The sequence below is a fragment of the Penaeus japonicus genome, unplaced genomic scaffold (assembly GCF_977035675.1).
Source record: "Penaeus japonicus unplaced genomic scaffold, GWHDUDI00000001_assembly GWHDUDI00000025, whole genome shotgun sequence".
NCBI lineage: Eukaryota > Metazoa > Arthropoda > Malacostraca > Decapoda > Penaeidae > Penaeus > Penaeus japonicus.
Window position 1 is genome coordinate 34,723,385 of NW_028234427.1, and position 15,000 is coordinate 34,738,384.

The window sequence follows — 15,000 nt, forward strand, 5'->3', positions numbered from 1 at the left end:
AGTTTCATCCTTATATCTCGATCGTATCTCCTCAGGTCGCAGTCTGTCACAATTGGATACAGAATGTAACACGCTTGTTCGTGGTGACATATGGTGGTATTTTTTTTTTTTTTTGGGGGGGGGGGGGCCTTTTTCTTTTTCCATGTCTACTTATTATATATATATATATATTTTTTTTTTCTAAGTTGCCGATGCTTCACGTGAGAAGAGTCTTTTTGCCGATGTTTCCAAGTTGCCAACATACAATCCTATTGAGAGTGAAGTTGGCGACAAGATCTTTTAAGGACAAGAGAAAATTACAGACAATGGAGGGTGCCAAGTGAAAGCTGCGCATCGCTCATACACTTTGGTTATGCGACAGTAATATGGTTCAAATGTGTGGTCATTTTAACAGTCGAAGTAACATTATGACTCACTCATGTAGTAATATCTAGGGTTGTAATTTTTTTTTTTTTTATCACGGCCGTCCGTCCTGTGTATCCCCCCACCATTCATATTATATAGTTTTTTTTTTTTTTTTTTTTTTTTACCAGAAAACTCGGAGATAGTGTGTTCGTATATGCGTTTATGGTTAGATGCAAAAACAATCTTTCTTCGACCGTGTTGACGTAGGAACTTTACATGTTCAGCAATATTAAGGAAATTGATGATGTTATTCGTTACTCATCATTATTGGAGAGAGAGAGAGAGAGAGAGAGAGAGAGAGAGAGAGAGAGAGAGAGAGAGAGAGAGAGAGAGAGAGAGAGAGAGAGAGAGAGAGAGAGAGAGAGAATGAAGAAGAAATAAATAAAGAATGAAAGACAGACAGACAGAGAGAGAGAGAGAATGAAGAAGAAGAAGAAATAAATAAAGAAATAAAGAATGAAAGACAGACAGAGAGAGAGAGAGAGAGAGAGAGAGAGAGAGAGACAGACAGACAATCAGAAGGATGCGTGCACAACTGCACACGGTCGTTATGTATATGCGTCATGCGTTGCGATCTCATCGTCTATGAACTCGATCATGTCGGTAGGTGTGAAATGTAAATGAAAAATCTGGTAATTGTTGATGAATATTTTTACTATTCTGTCACTTATTAAAAATTAATTTACACACATCGTGATATACATTAATGGCTTTCAACTGTGGCTACTAACGACTTCTCCTTCTTAATGGAAAAACGATGAAAATATTTCACATAGTTCATCTTCACAGGTGGATGCTCTAGGATGCTTGACAGGACATGTGTCAGGGCCGTCTATGTAGCGATAAGTTAGAGCAGTCTGTAGTTTCATCCTTATATCTCGATCGTATCCTCCGCTCAGGTAGCAGTCTGTCACAATTGGACTACAGAATGTAACACGCTTGTTCGTGGTGACATGTATTTTTTTTTTTTTTTGGGGGGGCCTTTTTCTTTTTCCATGTCTACTTATTATATATATATATATTTTTTTTTTTTCTAAGTTGCCGATGCTTCACGTGAGAAGAGTCTTTTTGCCGATGTTTCCAAGTTGCCAACATACAATCCTATTGAGAGTGAAGTTGGCGACAAGATCTTTTAAGGACAAGAGAAAATTACAGACAATGGAGGGTGCCAAGTGAAAGCTGCGCATCGCTCATACACTTTGGTTATGCGACAGTAATATGGTTCAAATGTGTGGTCATTTTAACAGTCGAAGTAACATTATGACTCACTCATGTAGTAATATCTAGGGTTGTAATTTTTTTTTTTTTTATCACGGCCGTCCGTCCTGTGTATCCCCCCCTCCATATTATATAGTTTTTTTTTTTACCAGAAAACTCGGAGCTAGTGTGTTCGTATATACGTTTATGATTAGATGCAAAAACAATCTTTCTTCGACCGTGTTGACGTAGGAACTTTACATGTTCAGCAATATTAAGACAATTGATGATGTCATTCGTTATTCATCATTATTGGAGAGAGAGATAGATAGATAGAGAGAGAGAGAGAGAGAGAGAGAGAGAGAGAGAGAGAGAGAGAGAGAGAGAGAGAGAGAGAGAGAGAGAATGAAGAAGAAGAAATAAATAAAGAATTAAAGAATGAAAGAGAGAGAGAGAGAATGAAGAAGAAGAAGAAATAAATAAAGAATTAAAGAATGAAAGAGAGAGAGAGAGAGAGAGAGAGAGAGAGAGAACAGACAATCAGAAGGATGCGGTCACACGGTCGTTATGTATATGCGTCATGCGTTGCGATCTCATCGTCTATGAACTCGATCATGTCGGTAGGTGTGAAATGTAAATGAAAAATCTGGTAATTGTTGATGAATATTTTTACTATTCTGTCACTTATTAAAAATTAATTTACACACATCGTGATATACATTAATGGCTTTCAACTGTGGCTACTAACGACTTCTCCTTCTTAATGGAAAAACGATGAAAATATTTCACATAGTTCATCTTCACAGGTGGATGCTCTAGGATGCTTGACAGGACATGTGTCAGGGCCGTCTATGTAGCGATAAGTTAGAGCAGTCTGTAGTTTCATCCTTATATCTCGATCGTATCCTCCGCTCAGGTAGCAGTCTGTCACAATTGGACTACAGAATGTAACACGCTTGTTCGTGGTGACATGTATTTTTTTTTTTTTTTTGGGGGGGCCTTTTTCTTTTTCCATGTCTACTTATTATATATATATATATATAATATATATATAGTATATATATATAGATATTAATATATATTTATATTTTTTTTTTTTTTTTTTTTTTTTTTTTTTTTTTTTTTTTCTAAGTTGCCGATGCTTCACGTGAGAAGAGTCTTTTTGCCGATGTTTCCAAGTTGCCAACATACAATCCTATTGAGAGTGAAGTTGGCGACAAGATCTTTTAAGGACAAGAGAAAATTACAGACAATGGAGGGTGCCAAGTGAAAGCTGCGCATCGCTCATACACTTTGGTTATGCGACAGTAATATGGTTCAAATGTGTGGTCATTTTAACAGTCGAAGTAACATTATGACTCACTCATGTAGTAATATCTAGGGTTCTTGAAAAACCAGTAACAAGTCAATTGATGAGTTTCCTGGAGGCCAATATCTTATTATTAAAAACTGAACATGGCTTTAGAAATAGGTTATCAACTGAAACAGCGTTGACACAGATTACTTACCAAAAATTACAAGAACGTGGACAACAATAAAGTAAATGTACTCACATTGTGCGATCTTTCTAAAGGTTTTTTACTTTATCGATAACCAAAATTATACAAAAAAAAATTAAGGAACCGTAGTACTGACACCAATTGTTTTGATAGCTATCTAAATACAACAATACAAACGGTAACAAATGAATGAAAATGTACAATCACAACAACCAGTTTATGTTTCGGTGTTCCACAAGGGTCTATAATAGGCCTGATCATATTCACAATTTTCATTAATGTTTTATCAACCATAGTCTACGACTACCATCTAATACAATATGCTGACGATTCTAAATTTCTCCACCGTGACTCAGTTAACAACTTCGATGCAAAAATAACAAACTCAAGACCCACATATTAAAGCAAAAATATATTTCTTTATATCGACGATCTTAATTCCATTCTCCGGGTAGTTATGTCGTAAAAAAAATCGAATTCGCTAAAAAAATTCCTGCTAAACTGTACGAAATTCAAGATAGTTGTTTGAATCCCATATTGATAACATACATAGGGAGGTAATGTGAATTATATCTTAAATATTTGGGGCTCTACTAAGAAAACCCTAATGCAGTTCATAAATATCGTTTATGTTACTTACATACAATGGATCCTATTCTTACAAAATTCTACATCTTCTCTCTCTCTCTCTCTCTCTCTCTCTCTCTCTCTCTCTCTCTATATATATATATATATATATATATATATATATATATATATATATATATATATATAACTCTCCTCTCTCTTTCTTTGTCTTTCTTTCTTCTTCTTCTTCATTCTCTCTCTCTCTCTCTCTCTCTTCTTCTTCTTCTTCTCTCCCTCTCTCTCTCTCTCTCTCTCTCTCTCTCTCTCTCTCTCTCTCTCTTCTTCTTCTTCTCTCCCCCCCCCTCTCTCTCTCTCTCTTTCTCTCTCTCTGTCTCTCTCTGTCTCTCTCTGTCTCTCTCCCTCTCTCTCTCTCTCTCTCTCTCTCTCTCTCTCTCTCTCTCTCTCTCTCTCTCTCTCTCTCTCTCTCTCTCTCTCTCTCTCTCTCTCTATCTATCTCTCTCCAAGAGTGATGAATAACGAACAGCGTCATCAATTTTCTTAATATTGCCGAATGTGTAGAGTTCCCACGCCAACAAGACCGAAGAGTGATTGTTTGTGCAATGGCGTGGTCATGATACTGGATGGAAAAAAAAGTGGAAATTTCCACTGGGATGTTACTGCAAGTTGCAATACAGAACATTGTATTGTACTTGCTTTCTTATACGGAATGTATAAGAAAAAAAATTAAAAGAGAAGTATACAAGTGGAAATTTCCTTTCGGGTGTTAGTGTAACTTCGCATGTTGATTGCTGTGTGTGCATAGTTACAGGGCTCACGCCACCGCTGTTTTGAATTAACAGATATGTTGAACTGTTGTATTGTGTGATGTCCTATGCTAAGCAATATGTTCGTTTTTGTCTTTACCACCATGAGATCATTAAATCACGTGGCAGCACCATATTGGCGTCGCATAATAGGCACATATCGAGAGATCGAGTGCTCACATTCGCTGCAGAGATCACCAACTGTGAAGACGTGAGTTTAGAGAGGTCTTGGCAATCAAACCAGTTCGCTGTTTCTTCAGTCTTCAACTTCAACATCCAAATTGCAAGATGATGCAGCCTGTCGAACCTCAGAGTGAGTATTCAGAAGATACTCACTTTTATCCAAAGGTTTGAAATAACATATATTGTCCCTATATTTGTGAATTTGTACTTAACTTGCGTGTGTATAAGTATAAAAAGTGTGTGTGTGTCTGTGTGTGATGACTGAGGGTCATAATGATTATTTTTAAGTCTTATATTACTTTGGCAATTTCACCTTTACCTTATGTGATCTTTCCATTTGGTTTCTTCACAAGCGTGTATTCCGGGAGAATGTCATGGAGGGAAGAGGTTGTTCACATTACACTTTTGTAAATATTGCCTTATGGTGGCGCATATAAGAGAAAACGTTTATTTGTGGGTTGACTAAATTAAACAGGAGGTATTATTATAAGATATACAAGTTAGATATAAAATTATAAACATCCTTATTATATTATAATCTCTAATTATTCCATGGGTTTTATCATATTGATTTGTTTTATCTTTATATTCATTTGAACTAATGCGTGGATGTCATTGAGCATTCACTGCCTATTCATTGTCTTGTTTTTAAATTTAACGTATCTATAAAGCGAGCTTTAATATTAGTTTTATGAATATTTTATAGATTACCGAATGGTGCTTATAGGTCGGTAATTCTTTTAGCTTTTAGTGTCACTCTTATCGTATATTAAGATTTAATATTGACGCGTGCCCTAAAGTATGGATATAATATGTCATTGAGCATCCACTGTAGAACCCTGACTGTTAATCGGGTTGTTTTTAATTCTAACGTATCTTTGATGCGGGCTTTGAAAATGAGTTTATGATTATTTTATAGCTTACAGAATGGTTGTTTATAGGTCGGTAATTATTTTATTTTTTAGTGTCATACTTATTGTATATTAAGAATTATTATTGATGTTTACCGACGCTTAGACGCGTCTAAACTAATGCCATCGTCTCCAGGTTTTATTCCTCTGTTTATATCTCTTGGTAGCCTTTTTTACTTAATATACCGTTATATCTGGAAAGTCTACGATTGTTGAGTTTTTTCTCTATATGTGATTGTTCACTTGAGTGATATATGTCGAAATGAAAGTCTTTTATCGCTTTGACAATTTAATCTTTACCGTATGTGACATTTCCATTGGATTTCTTCACTTCACTGGCTAGATTTACTGCCGCAATATCTCCGCCATTTTCTCCAGTTATTATTCCTCTCCTTATGTCTTTTAGTGTCCTATTTACTTAATCTACCTTAATGTCTGGAACGCCTATAATTGTTGTGTTTGTCTCTGTATGCGGTTGTTCACTTGAGTAATATATATATCGAAATGAAAGTCTTGTATTACTTTGAAATTTTAATCTTTACTGTATGTGACCTTTTCAATTAATTTCTTCACTTTTGTTGCCCTAAGTCTGTTGCTGGGAATGAGAGCTTCATTTGTATTTAGTGTTATATATGCGCAATTTTTATTTATTCTTGCTTATGGTCTCATTACAACCTCATATTCCAAATGTAGCTTCTTTTAACATCTTCTGGCTTCCGCATGATCTTATCTCTTTCATATTGTACATATATTACGGCTACAATAAGATATGTCTTCACATCGTATGGATGTGTGTGTGTGTGTGTGTGTGTGTTTGTGTGTGTGTGTGTGTTTGAGTGATATATGCCGATTTGAAAGTTTTAAATCACTTTGATAATTTGATATAACCTCTAATATTCTGCAATATATTTCCTCTACCCCTTGTTTAAGAATTTCAACTAACATTGGAGCTAAGTGTACCGAATCGAATGCATTTTCATAATCTACGAATGCCCTGCCCTACATTCGTTTATTACTATTATTTTTTTTTTTTTTTTTGTCGTTGAGCATCCACTGAAGATCCCTGTCTGTTCATTGGGTTATTTTAAATTTTAGCGTATCTGTGATGCGGGCTTTGAGGATTTTTTTCATAAATATTTTATAGATTACTGAATGTGTACTTGTATGTCGGTAATTCTTTTATTTGTTATTGTCATATTTATCGTATACTAAGAATTATTATTTACAGACGCTTAGACATGAAAATATAACAAAGACATACAATCTCCAAATTTACTGCCGCAATCTTTCCTTCATCTAGAATAATATCTAAATTGATGCCATCTTCTTCAGGTTTTAATCGTCTTTTCATATCTTTTGGTACCCTATTTATTTAAATCTACTGTAATATCTGGAACGTCTACAATTGTTGTGTTTATCCCTGTATGTGGTTGTTCACTTGAGTGAAATGAAAGTCTTATATCAACTTGACAATTTAATATTTACAGTATGTGACCTTTCCATTTAATTTCTTCACTTCTTATATATATATATATATATATATATATATATATATATATATATATATATATATATACATATATATATATATATATATATATATATATATATATATTTTTTTTTTTTTTTTTTTTTTTTTTTTTTTTTTTTTTTTTTTTTTTTAACTATTCCGAGCCTCCTCTTTGTTGCCGTAAGTCTGATGTCGGAGATAAGAGGTTCATTTATATTTAATGTTACATTTGCGCACGTCTTTTTTATTCTCGTTTATCATCTCGTTCTAAATTTGTTTATTCTATCTTGTCTTTGATTGGCGTCATTTTATACCGTAATGTCTGGAACAATTGTTGTGTTTGTCTCTGTATGTGGTTGTTCACTTGAGTGATATACGTCGAAATGAAAGTCTTATTTTACTTTGATGATATAATATTTAATGTATGTTACCTTCTCATTTGATTTCTTCACTTCTTATATATTTTTATCTATCTATTCTGAGCTTCCTCATTGTTGCCGTAAGTCTGTTGCCGGGAATTAGAGCTTCTGCGCATTTTTTTTTTTTTTTTCTTGTTTATGGTCTCCTTACAACTTTGTTGATTATAGCTTGCCTTCGACATGCGTCATTTTCATGTCGCTACAGTGTTTCAATAACTTATTTATTATATACCACAAGAAGAATAAAGCTTTTATATTTCTATTCTTATTTACATCACATTCCATATGTAGCTTCTCTTAACGTCTTCTGGCTTCTGCATGATCGTATTTCTTCCATATCGTGTGTGTGTGTGTGTGCGTGTGTGTGTGTGTGTGTTTTTGTGCAAGTACGATTTTGTTTTTGTTTTTTTATATATTTTAATCCCTTTCTCCTCTTCATATCTAATTTCTTGAATCATTACTCAAAGCGAGTTATAAATAACTTCGGCGAGATGGTGTGGCCCTGTCCAAAGTTCTTTTTCTTTATTCTTGATATTTTTTTGATGTCGCCGTGGATTTCTTGATGGTCGCTGTACCATCTCTACATATCCCCTCTAATATTCTGCAATATATTTCATCCACTCCTTGTGTATGAATTGAAACTGATAATGGAGCTACCTGTACAGAATCGAATGCGTTTTCAAAATCTACGAATGTCTTACACGTGGGGTTTCTCACATTCGTTTCTTTTCCGTTTTTTATATTTATTTGGCCTAGTGTATGGATATAATATGACGTTAAGCATCCACTGTAGAACCTTGCCTGTTCATTGGGTTGTTTTTAATTATAACGTATCTCTGATGTGGGCTTTGATTTTTTCTTTGATTTATGAATATTTTATAGATTACTGAATGGGTGCTTATATGTCGTTTTTTTGTTTCTTAGTTTCATACTTAGTGTCATACTTTCTTGTTTATCATATTCTTTTCTATTTACTTAAGGAATAATTTTTTTTCTTCTTCTTCTTTACCTCATATTCCAAATGTAACTTATTTTAACGTCTCACTGAATTGGCAGTTCATTTGCCATATCTCAAGATTTTCTTCGAGAGTTGAGTATTATTTTCGAATGTTAACGGGTGGCTTCTGCATCATCTCATTTCTTTCATATCGTACATATATAACGGTTATAATAAGATATATCTTAACAGTGTATTTGTGTGTGTGTGTGTGTGTGTGTGTGTGTAAGTGTGTGTGTGTGTGTGTGTGTGTGTGTGTGTGTGTGTGTGTGTGTGTGTGTGTGTGTGTGTGTGTATTTGTATTTGTGTTTGTGTTTGTGTATATTAATGATCTTGGGTGATGAAATAATAATTGCTTATGACTTATATATTATTTTTTTTTTATCATTGATAATATGTATTTATATTTAACCATTATTTGTATGTGTAATTATTTTAGACGTAGTATTTCTTCACATAACAATATTAATATATTAATTCATGGACCAGGGTCTTGATTCTCCTACCCCTATGGTCCCATTTCATAGTAAATATATAGTCGAAATATGGGTAGTGACGGAAATGGGGAGGAGGGTGTCTCCCCTCTAGAGGCTTGTTGTTGTTGTTGTTGGTGGTGGTGGTGGTTGGCTGTGTCTGCGGATGTGGCTGTGGCTGCACGTGCAACCTGCCTCCACCACCAATCACCCACCACCGCCACCACCATCACCACCACCTATGATTATAACCCCTTAGCCCCCATCATATTTTGAACCCGGTTTCTGATATCCTAATAATTTTATTTTATTTTTTTTTTAATTTCATTCTTTTATTTTTACAGTCACATGAGAGTGTCAGCCTGGTGAGAGATCTGATGAATCATGGCCAAGTGATGTCCCATGATAGACTGTACTGGATATTCGAATTAAAGACTGACTTACTAACAGGTCTATTGGAAGCTATACCGTCCGAGATCAGAAAAACATATTTTGAGAGAACCGAAATGTTCTACAAACATCTATTCAAGCACTTATGTGATAATGGTAGGTATACACGTTACAGAAATAACAGAATAAGCATAACAAAATCACTGCAAACGGATGGATTAACGTTGAAGAATAATCAAAGACATTTTGAATTAATAAATACGTGTATATTATAATTAATAAAAAAAAGATTCAATCCTTAAAAGAATAATATTTTTGTAACTACTATCACTAATCGAGTAACCGTTCTTTAACCCTTTCAGAGACCGAAATCACCAATGCTGACGAAAATACTCGGCGGTGCATTCGACGTGAAATATCACACTTGGAAAACCACCCAGGGACCGACCCGCGCCCACTCTCCTACATGGCGCACATTTACGTCGCCGATGAACGGAGGGTACACATGCATCAAGAATTCATGATTCTCAAAACGCAGGGCAAGGTCCAGGGAACTACGTTGTCAGAGCTGGGTAATGCCGTCAAGTACTACCTTAGGGTCGCGCTCAATACTCCAGGTTCTGGTAATCCGGTACAGGCGGCCGCACCTGAGGTCCCAAAGAGCCATTTCGCCATCCCCCAAGTCCCCGCGATCAAACACCATACAAATAAATCCATGCCGATCAAAAGCCTCACTCCATCGACAGGGAAAATTTGTAAGAAGTCTAAATACACCCCAGGTGATGTGTCATCGTCGGGAGAAATGTCCGAGAGTTCAGAGGACATGGGTAGATCCGTGATCGAAAGGTTGTCAACGGACACCTTTAAGGCATATGGTAAAAAGATCGATTATCAATTTGACCGTTTCTTCAGGCCGGGAAACTTGAAATCTAGTGTCCTAGAGGCCAACGGGTATTTCAGTAAGAATTTGGAAACCATGCACTTCCAGTTGGCTGGTTACCTGGAAAGTATTCCTGATAAAATTAGCTACCCGCCGATGAAGAAAAGGGAGTTAAATAAATGGAAAAGGTATGGCTACTTATACACCTGCATGAATCTGATGAAGAAAGGTAATATCAGACACAGACAGTTGCTGCTTTTCGACAGGAAATATTCCAAATGCTTGGATTAAGACGATATCCCGTCACAGTCACGCAAGAGAAAGCACCACGACGCTCACGGCAGGACGAAGGCGAAGAGGAAAATGTTCTCATTCGTCGTAAACCACGACAGTGATTCGTCATCGATGTCGGACAACGTCGACGACAGTGACAGCGAACAAGAAATTAACGCCCCTTCTCGTGGAAGGACAGTGCCAGCGCTTTCTGAAACGGGAAGGGGTACAGGCCTCCCCAACTACGAGGACAGCGTGGATTACAAACACCCTGGAAAGGCGGCCCTGGATTACATCGATTCGGGAGACAATATCGTGAAGCCGATTAACAATAAGGAAATTTGTTATGAAGTTCCTCTCCAGCAGTGGCCCTATGTCCCGCAGACGAGAGAACCACGGTGCTTCGTTCCGAGGGGTTTAAATTTACCAAAACGCCCCGGGACCATCAAACTGACCCACCTCGAAGCCTTCGCCTACGATTACCTTTCAACGCTGCCACTTCGGGCAAGGCATACACTGGATAAGGGTGAGCGTGTTCGGTCAGATGGTCCCTTGAAGGCCCAGCGCACAAAAATATTCAAGAAAAGCATCAGGGCACAGAAGAGACGAAGAGAAACACACGGGGACACTCACCCGGTTACGATGAACGAGTGCATCATTGACGGCATTGCGGACCCATTGTCACTACTGTGGGAGGCGATGCCCAAGAGCATCAGATCAGGCTCTATCACCCTTATGCACTACAGGATGATAGCATCGGCATGACTTTCGGCTTCCATCCCTGTCTGATTGTTCGTTCGCTATGTCCTCTACAGTTATTCCCGTTTCGGCATCACCCCAAGTCTCACTGGCGCCATCGTCAGCGAGAGCATAGTTCTTCATTTGGCCAAACTTTGTGAAACCCATCATGAGTATTATTTTGGCCATGTCCCTCGGATCCCTGCCAGAACTTTTTTTGTCAAGTGGGGTGGAATGTCCCACCCCAGCGAGCTCTCGCTGACGATGGCGCCAGAGAGACTTGGGGTGATGCCGAAACGGGAATAGCTGTAGAGGACATAGCGAACGAGGAATCAGACAGGGATGGAAGCCGAAAGTCGTCCGACAACAGCAATTCCGACGACGACGACGACAACAGCAGTGGCCCCGATGTCAGAAAAGAGACTTCCAATCCAGAAAGCGGCCACGAGAAAAAAAGTGGGGACGAGGAAAATAGCGGCGACGAGAAGAGATTAACACAACATAATTATGTCACCGTTCGATAACATATTCCATTCAGAGTATATGTTGAAATTATAAAAAAATATATAGTGTATATAGATACAATTCATTATATCATATCAAATGAAAAGGAGATATTACAAAGTATCAAATGTTAATACAATAACTGATAAGCGATGAAATAAGGTTACTTACTTCCTACAATTTTCCTTATGTATCCATTACATTTTGTATCTTTGGAGTGGTATTCATTACATAGAATGCAGATATGATCAGGGAGCTTACCTGAAGTGTAGTAACGCGAAAAAAAATTGGTGCTGATGTCCATTGGTGCTTCAGAGCACTCTCCCGTCGAGTCTAATATCGGAGTGTTGTCGGACGCGGCGGCGTTGGCGATGGCGTCGAAGAAGGCGGCGGCGGTGGCGGTGACGGTGGCGTTGGCGGTGGCGGTGACGGTGGCGGTGGCGGTGGCGGTGGCGGTGGCGGTGGCGGTGGCGTTGGCGGTGACGGTGACGGTGACGGTGACGGTGACGGTGACGGTGACGGTGGCGGTGGCGTTGGCTTTGGCGTCGAGGAAGGCGGCGGCGTTGGCGGTGGCGGTGGCTTTGGCGTCGAAGAAGGCGGTGGCGTTGGCGTTGGCGTTGGCGATGGCGTCGAAGAAGGTGGCGGCGGCGGCGGCGGCGTTGGCGTTGGCGTCGAGGAAGGCGGTGGCGGTGACGGTGGCGTTGGCGTTGGCGTCGAGGAAGGCGGTGGCGGTGACGGTGGCGTTGGCGGTGACGGTGGCGTTGGCGGTGGCGTTGGCGTTGGCGTCGAGGAAGGCGTTGGCGTTGGCGTCGAGGAAGGCGTTGGCGTTGGCGTCGAGGAAGGCGTTGGCGTTGGCGTCGAGGAAGGCGTTGGCGTTGGCGTCGAGGAAGGCGTTGGCGTTGGCGTCGAGGAAGGCGTTGGCGTTGGCGTCGAGGAAGGCGGTGGCGGTGGCGTCGAGGAAGGCGTTGGCGTTGGCGTCGAGGAAGGCGGTGGCGGTGGCGTTGGCGTCGAGGAAGGCGGTGGCGGTGGCGTTGGCGTCGAGGAAGGCGGTGGCGTTGGCGGTGGCGTTGGCGTTGGCGTCGAGGAAGGCGGCGGCGGCGGCGTTGGCTTTGGCGTCGAGGAAGGCGGTGGCGTTGGCGGTGGCGTCGAGGAAGGCGGTGGCGGTGACGGTGGCTTTGGCGTCGAGGAAGGCGGTGACGGTGGCGTTGACGGTGGCGTTGGCGGTGGCGTTGGCGGTGGCGGTGGCGGTGGCGTTGGCGGTGGTGTTTTTTTTGGCTGCTACTGTCGTCATAGCCTTCAGATGTAGACCGAAAATGTTCTTCCACAAAGAGTATTATACTCTGAATGGAATATATTATCGAACGGTGACATAATTATGCTGTGTTAATTTCATATGCTATGTTACATCATATCATATCACAGGTGTCCATTATTCACATTATCATTATTTTTATATTTCTCTCATTATGTTTGTATCTCCTTGACATAACAATATATGATATTCTGTGTAATTCTTATCTGTTAACCGGGAATTTATTTTTATGTGCTCATCCATATGATATAATATTGTTATATTTACATCAACAATACTATTGTCTTGTATTACATAATGTTTAATTACCAACTAACATTTTTTTTTCAATACCGTTCGATACGTTGTATTTTATGTAATTAATCAAACTTGATATATATATATCTGTTACAAATTTTATACATATTTTTCCATATATATATATATATATATATATATATATATATATATATATATATATATATACATATATATATATTTATATTCTTAATAAAATACTTGTAACTTAATAATATCTTTTTGTTTCTTTTCTGTATGTAGCCTATTACCTTTTCATTGGTTAAAAAAATAAAGTTGCTTTTTGCCCCCCCCCCTAAAACAGTAATACTTCTATCACATTGAGTATAAAGAAAAAAAATGAGTTGATATGGACCCTGAACTACAATTTTAGTCAAATGCAGAATTGATGGAGCCTGTGATATGACAGATATAAATTTCTAAAAACAGTAAAACACACAAAATAATAAGACACAAAAAAGTCTCTAGCTCTACAATGAGTGACATAAAAGGGAGTGGGAAAAATCAAATTATGTTGCGGAAGCTGCCTCGATCAGAAATAAAACTCATCCTGGAAAATGTTATGTAGAAAAACGGAATATTGATGTGATTACAGAAGATAATGCCAAAATTAATGTTTCAGAATCCTGAAATTACGTATTTCTCCACGATTTGAAGGGGAAATATTTGCTCAGGTGATGTTTCAATGATCCAAATCAATAAGCAGTTTAATTAAGGTGATAAATGAGGCTTTTTTTTATTTCAGACAACACGACGCTTCCGAATCGATGAAAGCTTTTTTTCAAATCTGTCCCTTTGTTTCAGTAATGGAAGTTAACGATAATATTTAGACACATTGTTTTATTTTTTGGCAACTCTTACCTTAAATGCACGTATGAATAAAATCAAGGTTATTTACTGCACCGTTAACGCGTAATTACAATTGAAAGAATCTTGAATTTCGGACAAAAGCGTTTGCGAATCCATGAAATCCTTAAAACGTTCATTTGTTTTCCTTTAAAATTAATCAAAAGGACCTTTTCGTATATAGGAATTACTACTGATTAGATTATATCTCTAAAGGATAAGAAAACAATAAAAATAGTAGATGTCATTATAAGGTAATGATATCTACTATAGAGGAGCAACAGTTTCGGACACCTGTGACGTCATTACACATTTCAAAGGAAAACAGTACAGAAGAATTCATCGAAAATGAATACTCTTCGGGATGAAAAGATGTATCTGCGAGCGAGGATTGGAAGGAATATCAAGTGTCCTAAATGTAATACTTCCTATAGGACGGGTAAGTGTTTATTAAGGAAATATAGAGCATTTTACGTTGTATTATTAAGAGTTGTACCATGGTAGGCTGTTAAAGAATTATTATTTCATTATATTTAGTTTTTAATTCTATCTTTTATTGTCGATTTAAGAATAGTTGTTAATGGAAGTGCCTGCTTGGCTATAAGATATATTAGAGTTATGTTTTATCTGATAATGTGTTAAAAGTACTGTTCCTCTCTATTATGGGGAATGATCAGCTTTAGGTCATGATAATGTTTAACATTTATTACAGGTCAGCTGAATATCTCTATATGTTACAATTTCATGATAAGGTTATTAAGATTTTAATCTTAAT

General features: G+C 38.0%; 2 protein-coding genes across 4 annotated transcripts in view; both read left to right on the forward strand.

Moving 5' to 3' along the window:
- The first annotated feature begins 4,661 nt into the window (after window positions 1-4,661).
- Window positions 4,662-10,546, forward strand: LOC147468990 (uncharacterized). Of its 2 annotated transcripts, none has more exons than XM_086551631.1 (3): window positions 4,662-4,840; window positions 9,330-9,531; window positions 9,738-10,546. In XM_086551631.1, the coding sequence occupies exons 1-3, from the start codon at window positions 4,781-4,783 to the stop codon at window positions 10,544-10,546; spliced, it is 1,071 nt and encodes a 356-aa protein (XP_086407757.1). In that variant the 5' UTR covers window positions 4,662-4,780. The 2 variants fall into 2 exon arrangements, with proteins under 2 accessions (XP_086407757.1, XP_086407759.1); XM_086551633.1 differs by having other exon boundaries at window positions 4,668-4,805.
- Window positions 10,547-14,527: 3,981 nt separating this feature from the next.
- Window positions 14,528-15,000, forward strand: part of LOC122247833 (RING finger protein 17) — a 169,899-nt gene continuing 169,426 nt past the window's right edge. For both annotated transcript variants that reach the window (XM_086551635.1, XM_086551634.1), the window contains exon 1: window positions 14,528-14,664. In XM_086551635.1, coding sequence (XP_086407761.1) covers window positions 14,574-14,664 — 91 coding nt within the window. In that variant the 5' untranslated portion in view covers window positions 14,528-14,573. The remainder of the gene's footprint in view (window positions 14,665-15,000) is intronic.